At 39.2% G+C, this 13,192-nt stretch overlaps 1 protein-coding gene across 1 annotated transcript in view; it reads left to right on the top strand.

Annotated features, from left to right (window-relative positions):
• gabrb1 (gamma-aminobutyric acid type A receptor beta1 subunit) overlaps window positions 1-13,192 on the top strand; it is a 39,914-nt gene that overhangs the window by 8,621 nt on the left and 18,101 nt on the right. The window contains exon 4 of the mRNA XM_005797724.3: window positions 9,426-9,646. Within this exon, the coding sequence (XP_005797781.2) occupies window positions 9,426-9,646 (221 nt within the window). The remainder of the gene's footprint in view (window positions 1-9,425; window positions 9,647-13,192) is intronic.

The following is a 13,192-nucleotide window of genomic DNA, read 5'->3' as shown; positions in this document are numbered from 1 at the left end:
CAGCAGATAAGAGATGTTCAGGGAAAATTTGGGAGAATTTGTTTCAGTTTATTCCTCTTTTAGAAAAATGAATACAATACAAAAAAGATATGTGGACAAGTCTTTTTTGTTTTTGTTTTTGCTCTTCCTTATTTTCACTAATAACTTTACAGATGAATCCTTTAACATATGGACAAAGGACAAAGCAGCTCACTCAGCGTTCCCTAAGGACACGTCTCATGTCATTTTGAGACAAATCAAGCACTCTCGTCTCTGACACTGACGCGACCCCGGTGGACAGGGCTTGTACCACTCGTGAGGCACAAGTGAACTTGGCAGTTAGTGAACAGATTACAGGCGGGTTTTCAGATCATTGTCAGGTCTCTGCTGGTCTAAGTCATCAGACATGGTGTGCTGTCAGAAGAGAGGGCAGCTGGGGAGGTAAAATAACAGTGATGCAGCATGATGTTTGTCTAAGAGTGATGAAATGTGGCACCCTGTGGGGGTACAGGACTTAAGAGAAAGACATGAGCATGTAAATGTGTTTTAGGCTTGCAAAGGTATGTGCATACAAACAGATTTCATCCAGCGATGTAGTCAGTGTGAAAAGTTAAAGAGTTTGGGAATACATTAAAACTCATTGTCTAATCTCAATTCTCAGATGTCTTATTGTCACCAGTTTCACATATTTAAACCATTAATATTTTATTTTCAGAAATGTGTGTGTGTGTTTCAGAGATGTGTGTGAAATACAGTGATATGTATTTCAATACATATCACTTTTTTTGTCATTAAAGGATTTTGGACTGTTTTGCGACCCGTTTATCATTTAATCCACACCATATGAAGACTTTTATTTTTTGCTAGTGCTGAGGAAAAGAATTATCATCTAGGGGGATTTAGTGTGCTCTTGTTGTTGTTTTGGCTGCTGTGTGAAATGATGAAATATTCTCTGGCAGAAAACATCACCCAAGATGCTCCAGGAGGCTTGCATCTGAAAAAAAAATCGATGCAATCAGCACATGGCCAATAGAAACCTTGTTAGCTGCTAATGAAAATTACGTTAAGTCAGGATCAAATTTCCACTTTTCATTGCTTAAAAGCAGAATGTATGAGATAAATTTTAATATCTTCCACACATTTCCTCTCAACATGTTGAGAGTGTGCTGTGTTTTTAGAGCGAGTCATGGGTTCTGCGTTCATCCAGCCAGTTGGTGCTATCGATCAGGACAGAGGAGTGATGGGTCTAGCGCCGCTGTGGGATTAGGATTTATGAGAAGCAGTGCGGACCTCTCTTCATCTCTGCATGGAGAAGATATCAAGGTGTCAGAGGAAGATATCAAGGTGTCAGGATTTGCTCAGTTAGACACAGGAGGTTAGGGGCTGAGGGGAGACCAGGCACAAGTTGTTGTAAGGCCCTGAATAGAAACTCATGTCCTTTTGTTTTTTTAAATATAAAAATGTGTGAACCTCCACATAAAGCATGATTTCATTTACCTTTTGTTTATCAAAGGGTGAGTAAAAATTATGTTTTGATTAACTTTATTAAAACATCTTCATTTTACCACAGACACTTAATTGGAGGCAGCTGAAATGGAACAAAGCCACTACTGTAAATTGTCAAACTGTTTTTATAATGTCTAATTAGAACTTAATTTCTATAGATATACAGTAACTCGAATATATTCTTACTAAAAAGAAACCTTTTTAGAGAAAACCTTTGCTATAAAGAACTTGACAGTCTCAGATTTACACACAGAATAGAAACAGTTCAAGTCAAACCTACCAGTGTGATAATCACAGCCTCATATGTCACTGCAGCTCTGCTTGCTCGGAATAAAAATGCCGTGCCTGACCACCTGATTAAAGGAAGTTCCATTAACCTCCTGTTTAATGTCTCTGTCTGCTCAGACTGGAAAGTGGAAACCAGAGAAGTCAAACCAGAACATGTAGACTGAGAGCCACTTTTCTACTTGTTTTAACAACTTCAGCAGGCATTTGTCAACCATATGAACTATAGAATCTCACATTGTCAATGCATGGTCTTCTGCAATGCTTAATTTGTAAATCAAACGATTCCAGAATGCAAACATTCATGCATGTGATCATGCTCACAGCGGTCCATGTGAGACAAGGATTAACTGAGGTCAATATGGATACCAGAACTGACAAACAACAAAATGCTTAGGTTTACATGCTGCTCTAACTTTTAGATAAAGTATTCAGGCTGTTCATTGCAACTGGTTGTGAGCTCGAGCCTTGGTACAACAGACTGATTATTTTGTCTCTCACCCACAGCTCTAGTAACTGCTCCAGATCTTCATTATCACTGCCTTTGTGCTCAAATTAAGCCCTGGTCTTCCACTACAAGATTGTCTTGTGGGTGTAAAAGACAAGACAATCTTGTCTTGTCTTTTACACGACAAGATTGTCGTGTAAAAGACAAGACAAGACTCCTACTTTCCTACTCCGAAAGTAGGAGTTTCCTACTTTCGGAGTAGGAAACTCCGAAAGTCCTTGCCTTAAAACTTCTCTTGAACAATCACTTAAACTGTAAGTTGCCAGTTTGAACCTCCTCTCTGTCAGTCTTAGTTGTGTTTTTTTTTACCCCTCCAGGGGGTCTTTTTTGTGGGCTCCAGTGTCCCTTTTACGAAAGTAGGCTGACAGGAATGGGGAAGGAGAGGGGGGAAGACATGCGGCAAATGTCACCGTGTCCGGGAGTCGAACCCGTGACGGCCGCGTTGAGGACTCAAGGCCTCCAAATATGGGTCGCGCCAACCCCTACGCCATCACGGCACGCCCCAGTTGTGTTCTTAGACAAGATAGTTCACCTGACTCGTCTGCTGATGGTGATCAGAGGGCCCAGTGGTGCCGGTGCATGGCAGCCTTGTTTCTGTCAGAGTCCCTCAGGGCAGCTGTAGCCACAGTGCAACTTGCCATTGAATGTGTGAGTGAATGACTGTAGTGTGAAGTGCTTTGGAGTATGCTACTACAGCCACTTACCATTTTGTAACCTGAAAATAGTTGTCAGTTTTTGAGGCTTGCATTATGAGTCAGTTCATAATGCCCAGTTCAACTTTGGTTGAATTGCATTAACATCCAACCACCCATTCTTGGATGACCTTCTCCTGTCGGCAGTCAAAGAGTTGCCTCAAGGTTTCTACATGTGGAACCTTCTCTATGGTGGCAGCCACTGCGTGCTTTTAGCAGATGTCCAATCTGGCTCCTTATGCAGACTTGATCCATAAGGTGAGATCAGTCTAATTTCACCTGTTTGTATTTATCTCATTCTTCCGGTTGTTACCCACAACTGAAGTCAAGTTCTGCTTGCTTAATCATAGCCATGACCGCAATCTTTCTGGTATCCTGGTTTATTTTTTTTACTTTTTCTTTGCTTATGAACCCTTTCAATTCTAAATGTAATGCAATAACATATCTCTGATCCTTCCTCAAATCGCCAACTTCTCAAGTTGTAAGAAGGGTCTCTCAAAGGCCCCAGACGTTATCTTGTTTAGAGCATTTTAATTTCTCGGTGAAACATCAGACAAAATGTAATTCAGTAATTCAAAATTACAAAGTTCCTTTTCTGGAATAGGCATATTGGCATCTCATTCTGGATTTCGTCCAATGTGAAATCATGCTGGTAAGTAGCAATGGATTGTGTTTTCACCTGTGGGCTACAGTCTGAATGACCTTCAAGAGACCACATTCGTGTGAACTCAACACTGAAACCAGGCATAGTTGGGACTATTGAAACTTTGACTGGATAGCAGTCATTTTGGGCCTAGGTTCAATTGGCAGTTGTTGAAACTTGGTTCAAAGACAGACTTTTTAAACTTTTATCTGTAGTTATTTAAATACCCAACGAAAGGAAAAGAGCATGCTCTTCTTTTGCTGTGGTGATATCAGCAGGGCTTTTCTCCAGCTTCTGTCCCAGAGCCAAAGTGTTAAACTTTGCTTTCAGCAAACTGTCTACATGATTAATGTTTTACACTTTGGTTTGCATGAGCCGCAAGCTACAAACTCACTTTATCCGCTAACTAAGAAACGTAGTCGCCCTAAGGGACATCTGATTGACACAAATGTGTATTGATTGATTCCACCGGTGAGTAGTGGAGTAGAACAGGGAAATGGGTGGCAGCAGTCATGGGTGCCAATGTGATTGGGCCCTTCAGGAAGTCACAGAAAATCTGTTTGGCACACAGGAAAGATTCTGTGCTTAATTAATCCTACAGAGGGCTCAGCACTAATTTGTTAAACTTCAAGGATTCTGGTAATAACCGTAAACTAAACAGTTTTCCCTTCATTTGACTAACATGTATTTAAATCGCTTAAGACGCTGGTAATAGTATAAACAACCAATCTCTCAAATAAAACATATTCCTTTTTGCTTCATATTTGGACTAACTTGATTTGTCCTTGTGATTGTTTCTGCCAGAATCTTGATTTGTAATGATTTGCCTCTGTCTACCTGTATGAGAAAGAGCTGGGGTTGGCATGGAAACAAGGAAAAGGATGGTGGTTGGTTTGGCAACTGTGAAAGCCCTGATGGGTGGAAGACAGCAGATGATTAGCATCTGTATTCTTATTGATCTTCACATCACTGGTTTTTGCTATATAGAGCATTTCTGGATATTTGGTCTGACCACAGGATTAAGGAAGGCAACACGTGCTCTGTTTACCATGTTATCATTTATGGTAAGACCTAACCAGCCGGTCACATCAATCCAAGCTTTATTTCTTGTGTTGTTTCAAGAGCCCAGCATGGTTGGACTGACATGTCGAAATGTTCTCATCATCGCAGTTGTGTGATGAAAATTGTCATTTTGTTCTGAGCTTCATGTCATCCATTCCTTTTCACAACCTTTCCAAAGAGCATTTTGCCCCCCTCTGCATGCAAAACAATTGTGTGATTGGCCTAAATTTTGTGGGTGTGTTTATGTAGAAAATATAAATGGACCAATGGGGTGATAAGCCCACTGACAGGCTGGCACCTACAAACCGACTTCCAGAAGTTGGTTTTATCATCTATAGATTAGGATGGATAGTTTGCACAGTCATTGTCAGAATCAGCGAGGAACTGTGAACTGTTGAACCAAAACACCAAACTACTTATGCTTTCTGTTATTTTTTGGCTTCCAGTAACATGTAGAAAAAGAGATTTTTCAGTTTTTTGCATTCAGCTTTTTGCCTGGCAGTGTATGTTCCAGAGCTGCAAACCCCTGATTATTACTTTGATATTTCAAGAGTTCATAGTTGTATTTGCCTGACTTGAGATCAGGATGTGTTTTACATCATGTGTCCTGGTTCCGCGGAGGTTTCAGTATTTTTCTGAATAGAAAGTGATGTTGCCTTTCCTCCTACCTCACTTTGTAATCCCTTTTCTGATGTTTGCTCAGTTTCCGCCAAAGATGGTTATAGATAAGGATGAATTAGGTCAAACCGCAGCACACTGCAATGAGGTTATTGCAGCACAAGACCCTTTGCCGCATTTAGGTGAAAATATAAGTCATAATATATAAGTCAGACCCACAGGATAAAGAAATGGAACAAGTGCAATAGTGTTACAGAGAGATATTTTCACAGATTAGATAAATGTTTAAAAGAAAGCAAAGCTTCAACATTTGGTCATCTAGGTTTGGTGCCCACATGAGGTGCAGGTCAGTGTGGTTTTACTGCAGTAAGGAAGCGCCTCCTGTCCCTGATTCTAGGCTGTAAGTACTCAGTATTCGGTTCACGTTTAGGCTATCACTCAGCCTCTGAAACACCAAGGTGCCACCTTGATGATGGACAAGTGGGTGCTGAGGGGAACAGCTGCTTCTAATAATAGTTGTATCCCCAAAGACACTGTAAACCCACCCTCGCATAACACAAGCAGGTCGCTCTGCTTCATATTCTGTGTTCTCAGCTTTATGAGGCAGCACTTTCTCGCTGTTGCCTCATGAGACGTAATGTCATCTCTAGTTTATTATTGCAACTAACAGTTCCAGTGGCTGGCTGAATGACTAATTCTTGTTTTATTACTACTATTAAGCTGGATGTTTGGATGTAACATTCTGTTGGTTTAAACTGGATCCCAGTGCTGAGACTGGTCAGGATTTACATGTTCATATTTGTTCTATTTCTAAAAAATTATATGAAAACCAATTTAGTTCTTCCATAAAACATTGGTTTATGTCTTGACTTTCAGTCCTTTCTAAATTACTTAGAGCTCAGTGTTGGGTAGCTTAATAAATAAAATCCTTTATAAAGGTAACAACTGGAGTAAAACTGAGTACAAACAAATCCAACCAAAGGTCACAAAAACTCTGAAAGACCTTTGAAAAGCATAGAGAATGACAGATCAAGACCAATTATTCTCATCTGTCTACTTGTCCAGAATTTCACACTTCAAACCTTTTGATGTCACTTTATGAATAATACAATGTTTTTTATCTTTTATTTGAACTTACAATTAAAGTTTATTTTAAAATGACGACAAAGTAGGAAGCTTTAAAAACTACACACTTGTTCAGTAGTGCAGTTTACCTCATTCTCCTTTTGTATTGTCACTTGTTACACTCTGGTTTTCTCTATCTTGTTGGTTCACTTTTTTTAACCTTTCACCATGTATATTTAACACGTTTTTATCACCTGTTTTCACAAAACTGGCTGAAGATTTTCTTTTGATTGAACCTTCTGCTGCTGCTGAGAAAAATAAGGACATTCAGCTGACTCATCCTACTATATGATTTCCTTTTGATTAAAATTTTGTTTTATCTTTGCAGCTATGTAGTTTAAATCTGCAAATCTGTTTGTTCTACAGCCTGCGATCTCCCTACAGTCTCTGTGTTCTAGTTAAAGTATTTATCAGGCCAAAGCAATTGCAGTGGTTGCCTTAGTTTTTGCTGTAGCCACGCTCATCTTGGTGTTGAACGGTGACCTCTGAAGGTACAGATGGCCCTCAAACACACACATGCATTTTTTTTTTCAGAAAGTTCGTTTCCCTCGAGCTGCCTGAGAAATGCACACATAAGCATCTTGGCAAAGTGCAACGGATGCTGAAAACGCTGAATAGCTGTGAGAAAAATCTTAACGGCTGCTCTTCTCCCAGATTAGATCAACCAAAACCTGGTGATTTTTCCTCTAAATGCTACTAGCTCTCAGCTGGGACATTTTGATGAGTTGTTTGTTGAAACATTTTAGATGGTCTGAATGCCTGTACTGTCAAAGGAAATCTAATTACTTGACCTTATCCAACATGGATCACTGATGTTCTAAAGTAAGATTCATCCATCCAGTCATACATCTTCTTCCGCTTATGCGGAGTCGGGATGCAGGCATCCAGTAAAGTAAGATTGTTGATTTTTAAATCATCCAAGAAGCAAAGTCTTGCTGCCAGATGCTTGTACAGGTGCTACTGGAGAGACTGGGCTCCAGACTTGTCTTTGGGGGATGTGGTTACATTGCTGGGTCAGGTGTCAGGTGCCCTGCATCTCTCTTTGTGCCTCTTTGGCTCTGGGACTATTTTGCTGCAGACCTACCACTGTGTTGGACTCATTGCCATCCTGTGGAGGTGCCTGAGGTTTGCTGCTCACGGATGCTGCACCTTTGGGGGTCAAAACTGCATCCTGATGCACTCTGGCACATGGCAGAAACCAGCTTATTCCTGTGGTAAGCAATACCTAAAATACAGACGGTGGAGATGCAAAAGAAAGTCAGACAGTAAGCAGTGTGGCTAGTTAATCTGACCAAAAAATGTGACGAATCACAGTTTGTGTTTTAATAGAATGTTAAATCACATAGGCCCAAGTTGGTTTGGGATAGCTTCTATCTCCTCAAAATACCTGGGATACGTCAGGAGAAGTTAAAGGGTGTCTCTTCTAGAAAGGATGTCTGACTTTTCCTCTTACCTCCATTGCACATAGGTAGAAGTTAATGCATGGTCGGATGTGAAACATTAGATTTGCCTGTTACGTAAACATGCCTTAAAGAAGTCTAAAAATCTTAACCTGTTCTTAAATCAGATTTTATGACTCTGTCTTCTTTTCATGACATCACTTCCCTGGCTTCCTCATTTGTTCCAGTCAGCAGCTAATTCGAATGCTCGAGCACCTCATGGATTCAAAGCCCTAACAAAATGCAATTTGAAGGGCTAGAATTACATAAAAGGAGGAAGCACACAGGACTCCACCAGCATTTTAATGGACCCGGCTGGAAAGTGAGAACATGAGTGGAGTGCCTTCCCGATGTTGAGATGTTAACCCTGAAAGCAAGAGACAGCAGTGAAACACGTGTTCCCTGAGGCTGAGACATCAACGTTGAGCAGCAAGAAAAAAAAAAAAGACAGACGATTCATCCCATTTAAGCTTCTTCTGAAAGTCCTACTGTTGAGTGTTCTATGTATCAGACATCTTAATTTGGTCCAATCCATGCTAGATTTCCAACTTCATGCAAATGTTTATATTGAGAGATCTTGGCTTTCACAGGAGAAAATTGCATTGTTTGTGTCTTTGAATGCTTTATGACAGCTCTTATGTAAAATGGGTTCATCTGACATTAGATGTAGACTAAGCTCAGTGATGCTTTAAAAACAAGACATCATCCCAAGTTATTTTTATTCACATCTAAACAAATAAATTTAGAACACCATTATGACTCTTCTATTGCATTATTCCACTTTCCTGTCTGAGTCACAGTAAGGAATGACTGGTGCAGCAGTTGCAGAGTTGAGACTGATGCAGGAACAGGAGCCTCTGAGGAGCAGGTGAAACTGGGAGTTCCAACTGTCTGAGTCTCAGAACTGGAGCATGGAGGCCAGTGACTTTCCCCACTGCTTAATAAGAGCTGGCATCACACAACATAACTCGCGTCTGCAGTCTGTTCTGCTGCTGGAACACGTTGTGTTTTTATGAGGGAGGAACAGTAGGAGCTGAATAGTTTGGATCCCGCATTGTGTGTTAGTTGCACCAATAACCCACACGGCAGTTTCAGTAATTACTCAGGTCAGTAAGCCTATATCCTTCCATCTGAACTTTGACAAAGTTCAGACTAGAAGAGGAAATCAATCCATGATGTTTTCATCTGGCATAAGGCTAATTATTTTAAACATTTATCTGGAGATGTCAGAAATATTCAGAGAAGATCTGAAAATGCCTGGCAAAGTTTTCACAGATTGCTTCTGTGACATTTTGAGTTTTATTCAGCTAGAAGTAAACATAAGAATCAAGAGTAAAACAGAGATCAAAGCACACAGTTTCTCACAAGCTGGAAAAGCTAGCTGCCTGACAGGGCAGTTTTTATTACAACATTGGTGTATTCTGAGAAATAAGCTGAACTTATGCGAGTGTGATCACTAAATGTACAAACCAGACTCTCAACATTGGAATAGACAAAACCCTGAAAGCTGGTCTGATATCAAAGAGATAATAAGGAACTAAAGTCTTTCTGTCTCTGTGCCCCATCAGGACTACACCATCACCATGTATTTCCAGCAGTCTTGGAGAGATAAGCGGCTGTCCTATACAGGCATTCCCCTAAACCTGACCCTGGACAACCGGGTGGCTGACCAGCTTTGGGTTCCTGACACCTACTTTATTAATGACAAGAAGTCTTTTGTCCATGGGGTGACTGTCAAGAACAGGATGATCCGACTACACCCTGACGGAACTGTGCTTTACGGCCTCAGGTAACAATTAATTCCGACCTTTTAGCTGAAAACTTAAAAGGGTTTTCAGACTGTCGCCTTCTTTTTGGCACATTTTCCTGTTGGTCCTTTACAAAAAACATCCTGCATCATTTAAAACTGATGCTTTTGACAATAACCAATCTGCATCTCTCTTCCAGTTGCTTAAGGAGAGTCGTAGATATTCTTCTAGCTTTCCACAAAGTAACCTATTAGGTACGTAAGAATAGCACAAAGAAGAAAAAAATAAAACTTTTTGTAATGAAGCACATAAAACATTTGAAGTTTAAAGCTGGCAATTACATATGGTGCAGGGTTGCTCTAAATTATTTCTATCATCTGGATAAATCATCTGGGAAACATAAGATTTTGAGAAATGTTGAGGATGTTTGTACTAAAGACAAGGTTTTCTTCCAATGACATAAATGCATTCACACAAATCCCAGATTGGTTTGTTGGAAAATATAAGACATGCCATATTTCAACAAGCTTGAAATCTTTTGCTCTAGCGGAGGTTGATTTAAAACTGTAGATTGTGCATATAAAAGGGATTTAGGGACCAGGTTTTAATGAGGAACAGTGCTGCCTCTGGGATGTTTGTGTTTCCAAAAGACTTCTGTTCAAAGCATGCAAATATTTCCTGGGGAATGCTAAGCCAATTAATTGCTGCAATTGTTGCAAAACCCAAATTCAGTTTTGATCAATGTGTTGGTGTTACCAGTGTGTAACTTCAAAGAGATGATTAATCCACTAACAATCCATGAGGCGGAAGTGATTTTGCTGCAAAAGATGGGGACATTTAAAACGCCAAAATGTAACAGAAAATCAGTGGATTTTTTTTTGTTGTTGTTGTGCTTTTGTGTTTGGGTTGTAACCCATTAGACCAAAGATAATGCAAAGTTAATGGAAAAAATGTACTCAGACACAATATCAGTCTTTGCATGAAATAAAATGGTGAGAATTAGTTATTTAAAGGCTGAGTAATCTTTTATTTTGTTTTTTAATGGGCACAAAAATTCTTCAAATAGAGAGTCAGAAAACCTGGTCTGACTTGTAAATATTAAACCCATCAGCATTGTGGGATCATCCAGTACATATTTTTGTATTCACCTTTTTCATAAATAACTTGATAATTTCCTCCTCAGTTACATTTTTATTTTTATTTTTTAAGAAATTGTGTTCATGGTTGTGGTTAATATATCATCGTTAACCATTTCTCACAAGATGAAACTTGCCTGTTAGCAGAAAGCTTTCAGAGCAAAATGAAACATTCATTTTGATTATAAAGAAAAATTATTGAAATCATGGAAATTTCTATCAATGACGCACCATTCCTAACCCTTAACATAGAGGATTTGGTGAAGTGATGCCAGGTGGCTGAGCAGCAGGGCTCTGACTGTTGACCAGAGCAGGATACAAAACCAACATGTTTTTCATGGCAACCCTTCATTTAACTGGAAATACTTTGGTACATTGCTACCCGGGACACAGAATAAGGAAAGGATCTGAATGCACTCGTAGACATATGTCTTTCAGTATGGTTCGAGTCAAACTGCAACACTGGCATATGGCGTCAACTGCCCAGTGAGTAATAGTTTCCTTAGTCTCATATGTTGCTGGGCTGTGAATAAACAGATACAGAACTATATATTGTCAGCATATATACATTTTTGTATATTAAAAAAAATCCATGAACAGTTATGAACAGCAGAACAGTTCTTTAATTTGAAAGACTTGTACTTACAAATCCATAACATTTCAGTTGAGATCGGCTGTTTCCAATGCTGACACTACTTCTTCCTAATCTCATTGATTCTCCTCAACTAGAAGGAATCCTCAAACCAATGGTTCTCCTCAAACCAAACAGTTTGGTTTTTGAGAACTAGTCACATGGTTGATTAAGATAATTTTTTCTGACCACAGGTGCAAAATGTCAATGTTGGGATATTTGAGCTGCTTCCTTTTTTATCTCGACACGACAGTTCATTGTGTTGTGAAATCAGCCAATTTGGTTTGTCCTGATCTTAACTTTGGCCCCAATATTGATCATTTTTTTATTTATTACAAATGGGTACTGGAAGATACAGACTCTAAGTTCAATATCATATTAAAGTTAATAAATCTGATGCCAGGTATTGAAAGACACATTGCCTTTCTTTTGTAACACACTTACTTCCTTGCTAGTGGGATTTAGGATGTTGCAGTTTCTCAAAAGCAACAAATATTTTGCTTTAACAGTTTTTGTGGAACATCTGTAGTATGTCTCTCCAGCACAGGTTAAATTTGTTAAGAATGTTAAAATATTCTAATAAAACTTCACCTGCAAAGCTCAGAGGTAACTTGATTCGGGGTTTTTTTTCTGACTTTACAATCATCTACAATCTTGGTCCTATTTACAGGGTTTGCTCTGAAAGCATTTTGCTGCAGTGCAAGGCTAATTGCTGACTCCTTAGCATAATGTGATGACTCTTTCGTAATTCAGCTCGTAACATATGTTTCGATACAGTTTTATTTAATTGTGTGCAGGTAAAAGAGGAACATTCCCTGCTTTTTTAAACTTTGTTTTTAAAGCTAAGAACTGTGTTTAATTCATACTAAGCATAGCTTCTTCTGCTGCACAAGCTTCTTTCACAAAATATTTTTGTGATAAAACTTCGAAGACAAGCTGCCTTTGAGCTCCCTCTGGGCATTTATAGATCACAAGATATTCCACAAAAGTGTTCGTTTCCAAAAATAAAGCCAGCAGTGCTGGACGACAGGAAGTGTGGGGCTACATCGCCGTAGCACTACTCATAAAATATGCATTCTTAGTTTTTGCATTCTATCTTTTTTATTTTTCAAAACATTAACGCCAGACAAAATATGTATCGTCTTCTACTGGAAAACGCTTAAAATTAAACCTGTAGACTCACCTTTTTATTTGTTTTTTATTTGAGTTCTTTTATTAACAGTTTTAAAACTTTCGAGGGACTGGTTGCACATCTGTGAGTACTTTGCTTAGCAAGTTAGGATGCAACAAAGGTGGGTTTCACGTCTGTATTGGTCCATTGACAAAACACATGGAGTCTAAAAGACATCTTAAGCTCCTTAAAGTGTTTTGTGAAGGGGGCTCTGGCCTCTGTATATATCCTAGCAGCTGGCAGAGACAATTATGAACAAACTGTGATACAGATGTGCCCTATTCATTTAAAACTTACAATTCGTACAGATGCACTCACTCATACTCGCTGACTGTGTCAAGCAACCTCTCACTGTTGGCAACACTCTACAAATAGTTGCATTATTGTGCTAAAAAATTGCTATGTTTCTGGAAAATACACAATTCTGCCCCTTTAAGAGAAACAGAGGCTGTGGTTTTTCTCCAGGTATGCCGTCAATAAGTCAGATTCCGTGCCATCTGCTCTATTACATTAACAAATTTAATTGAATTAGTTGATTAGCTTAAAAGCTTTTGTTTGATTCATTTAGTCCAAATGCATTCATGCTTCTTAGGGGGTCATTATCCTTCACAAACACATTATTACTATTGCAATTTTTTTTTTACATTTT

The sequence above is a fragment of the Xiphophorus maculatus genome, chromosome 19, assembly GCF_002775205.1.
Source record: "Xiphophorus maculatus strain JP 163 A chromosome 19, X_maculatus-5.0-male, whole genome shotgun sequence".
NCBI lineage: Eukaryota > Metazoa > Chordata > Actinopteri > Cyprinodontiformes > Poeciliidae > Xiphophorus > Xiphophorus maculatus.
The sequence above is the reverse complement of the archived record's forward strand: the minus strand, read 5'-3'. Positions and strand labels throughout refer to the sequence as shown.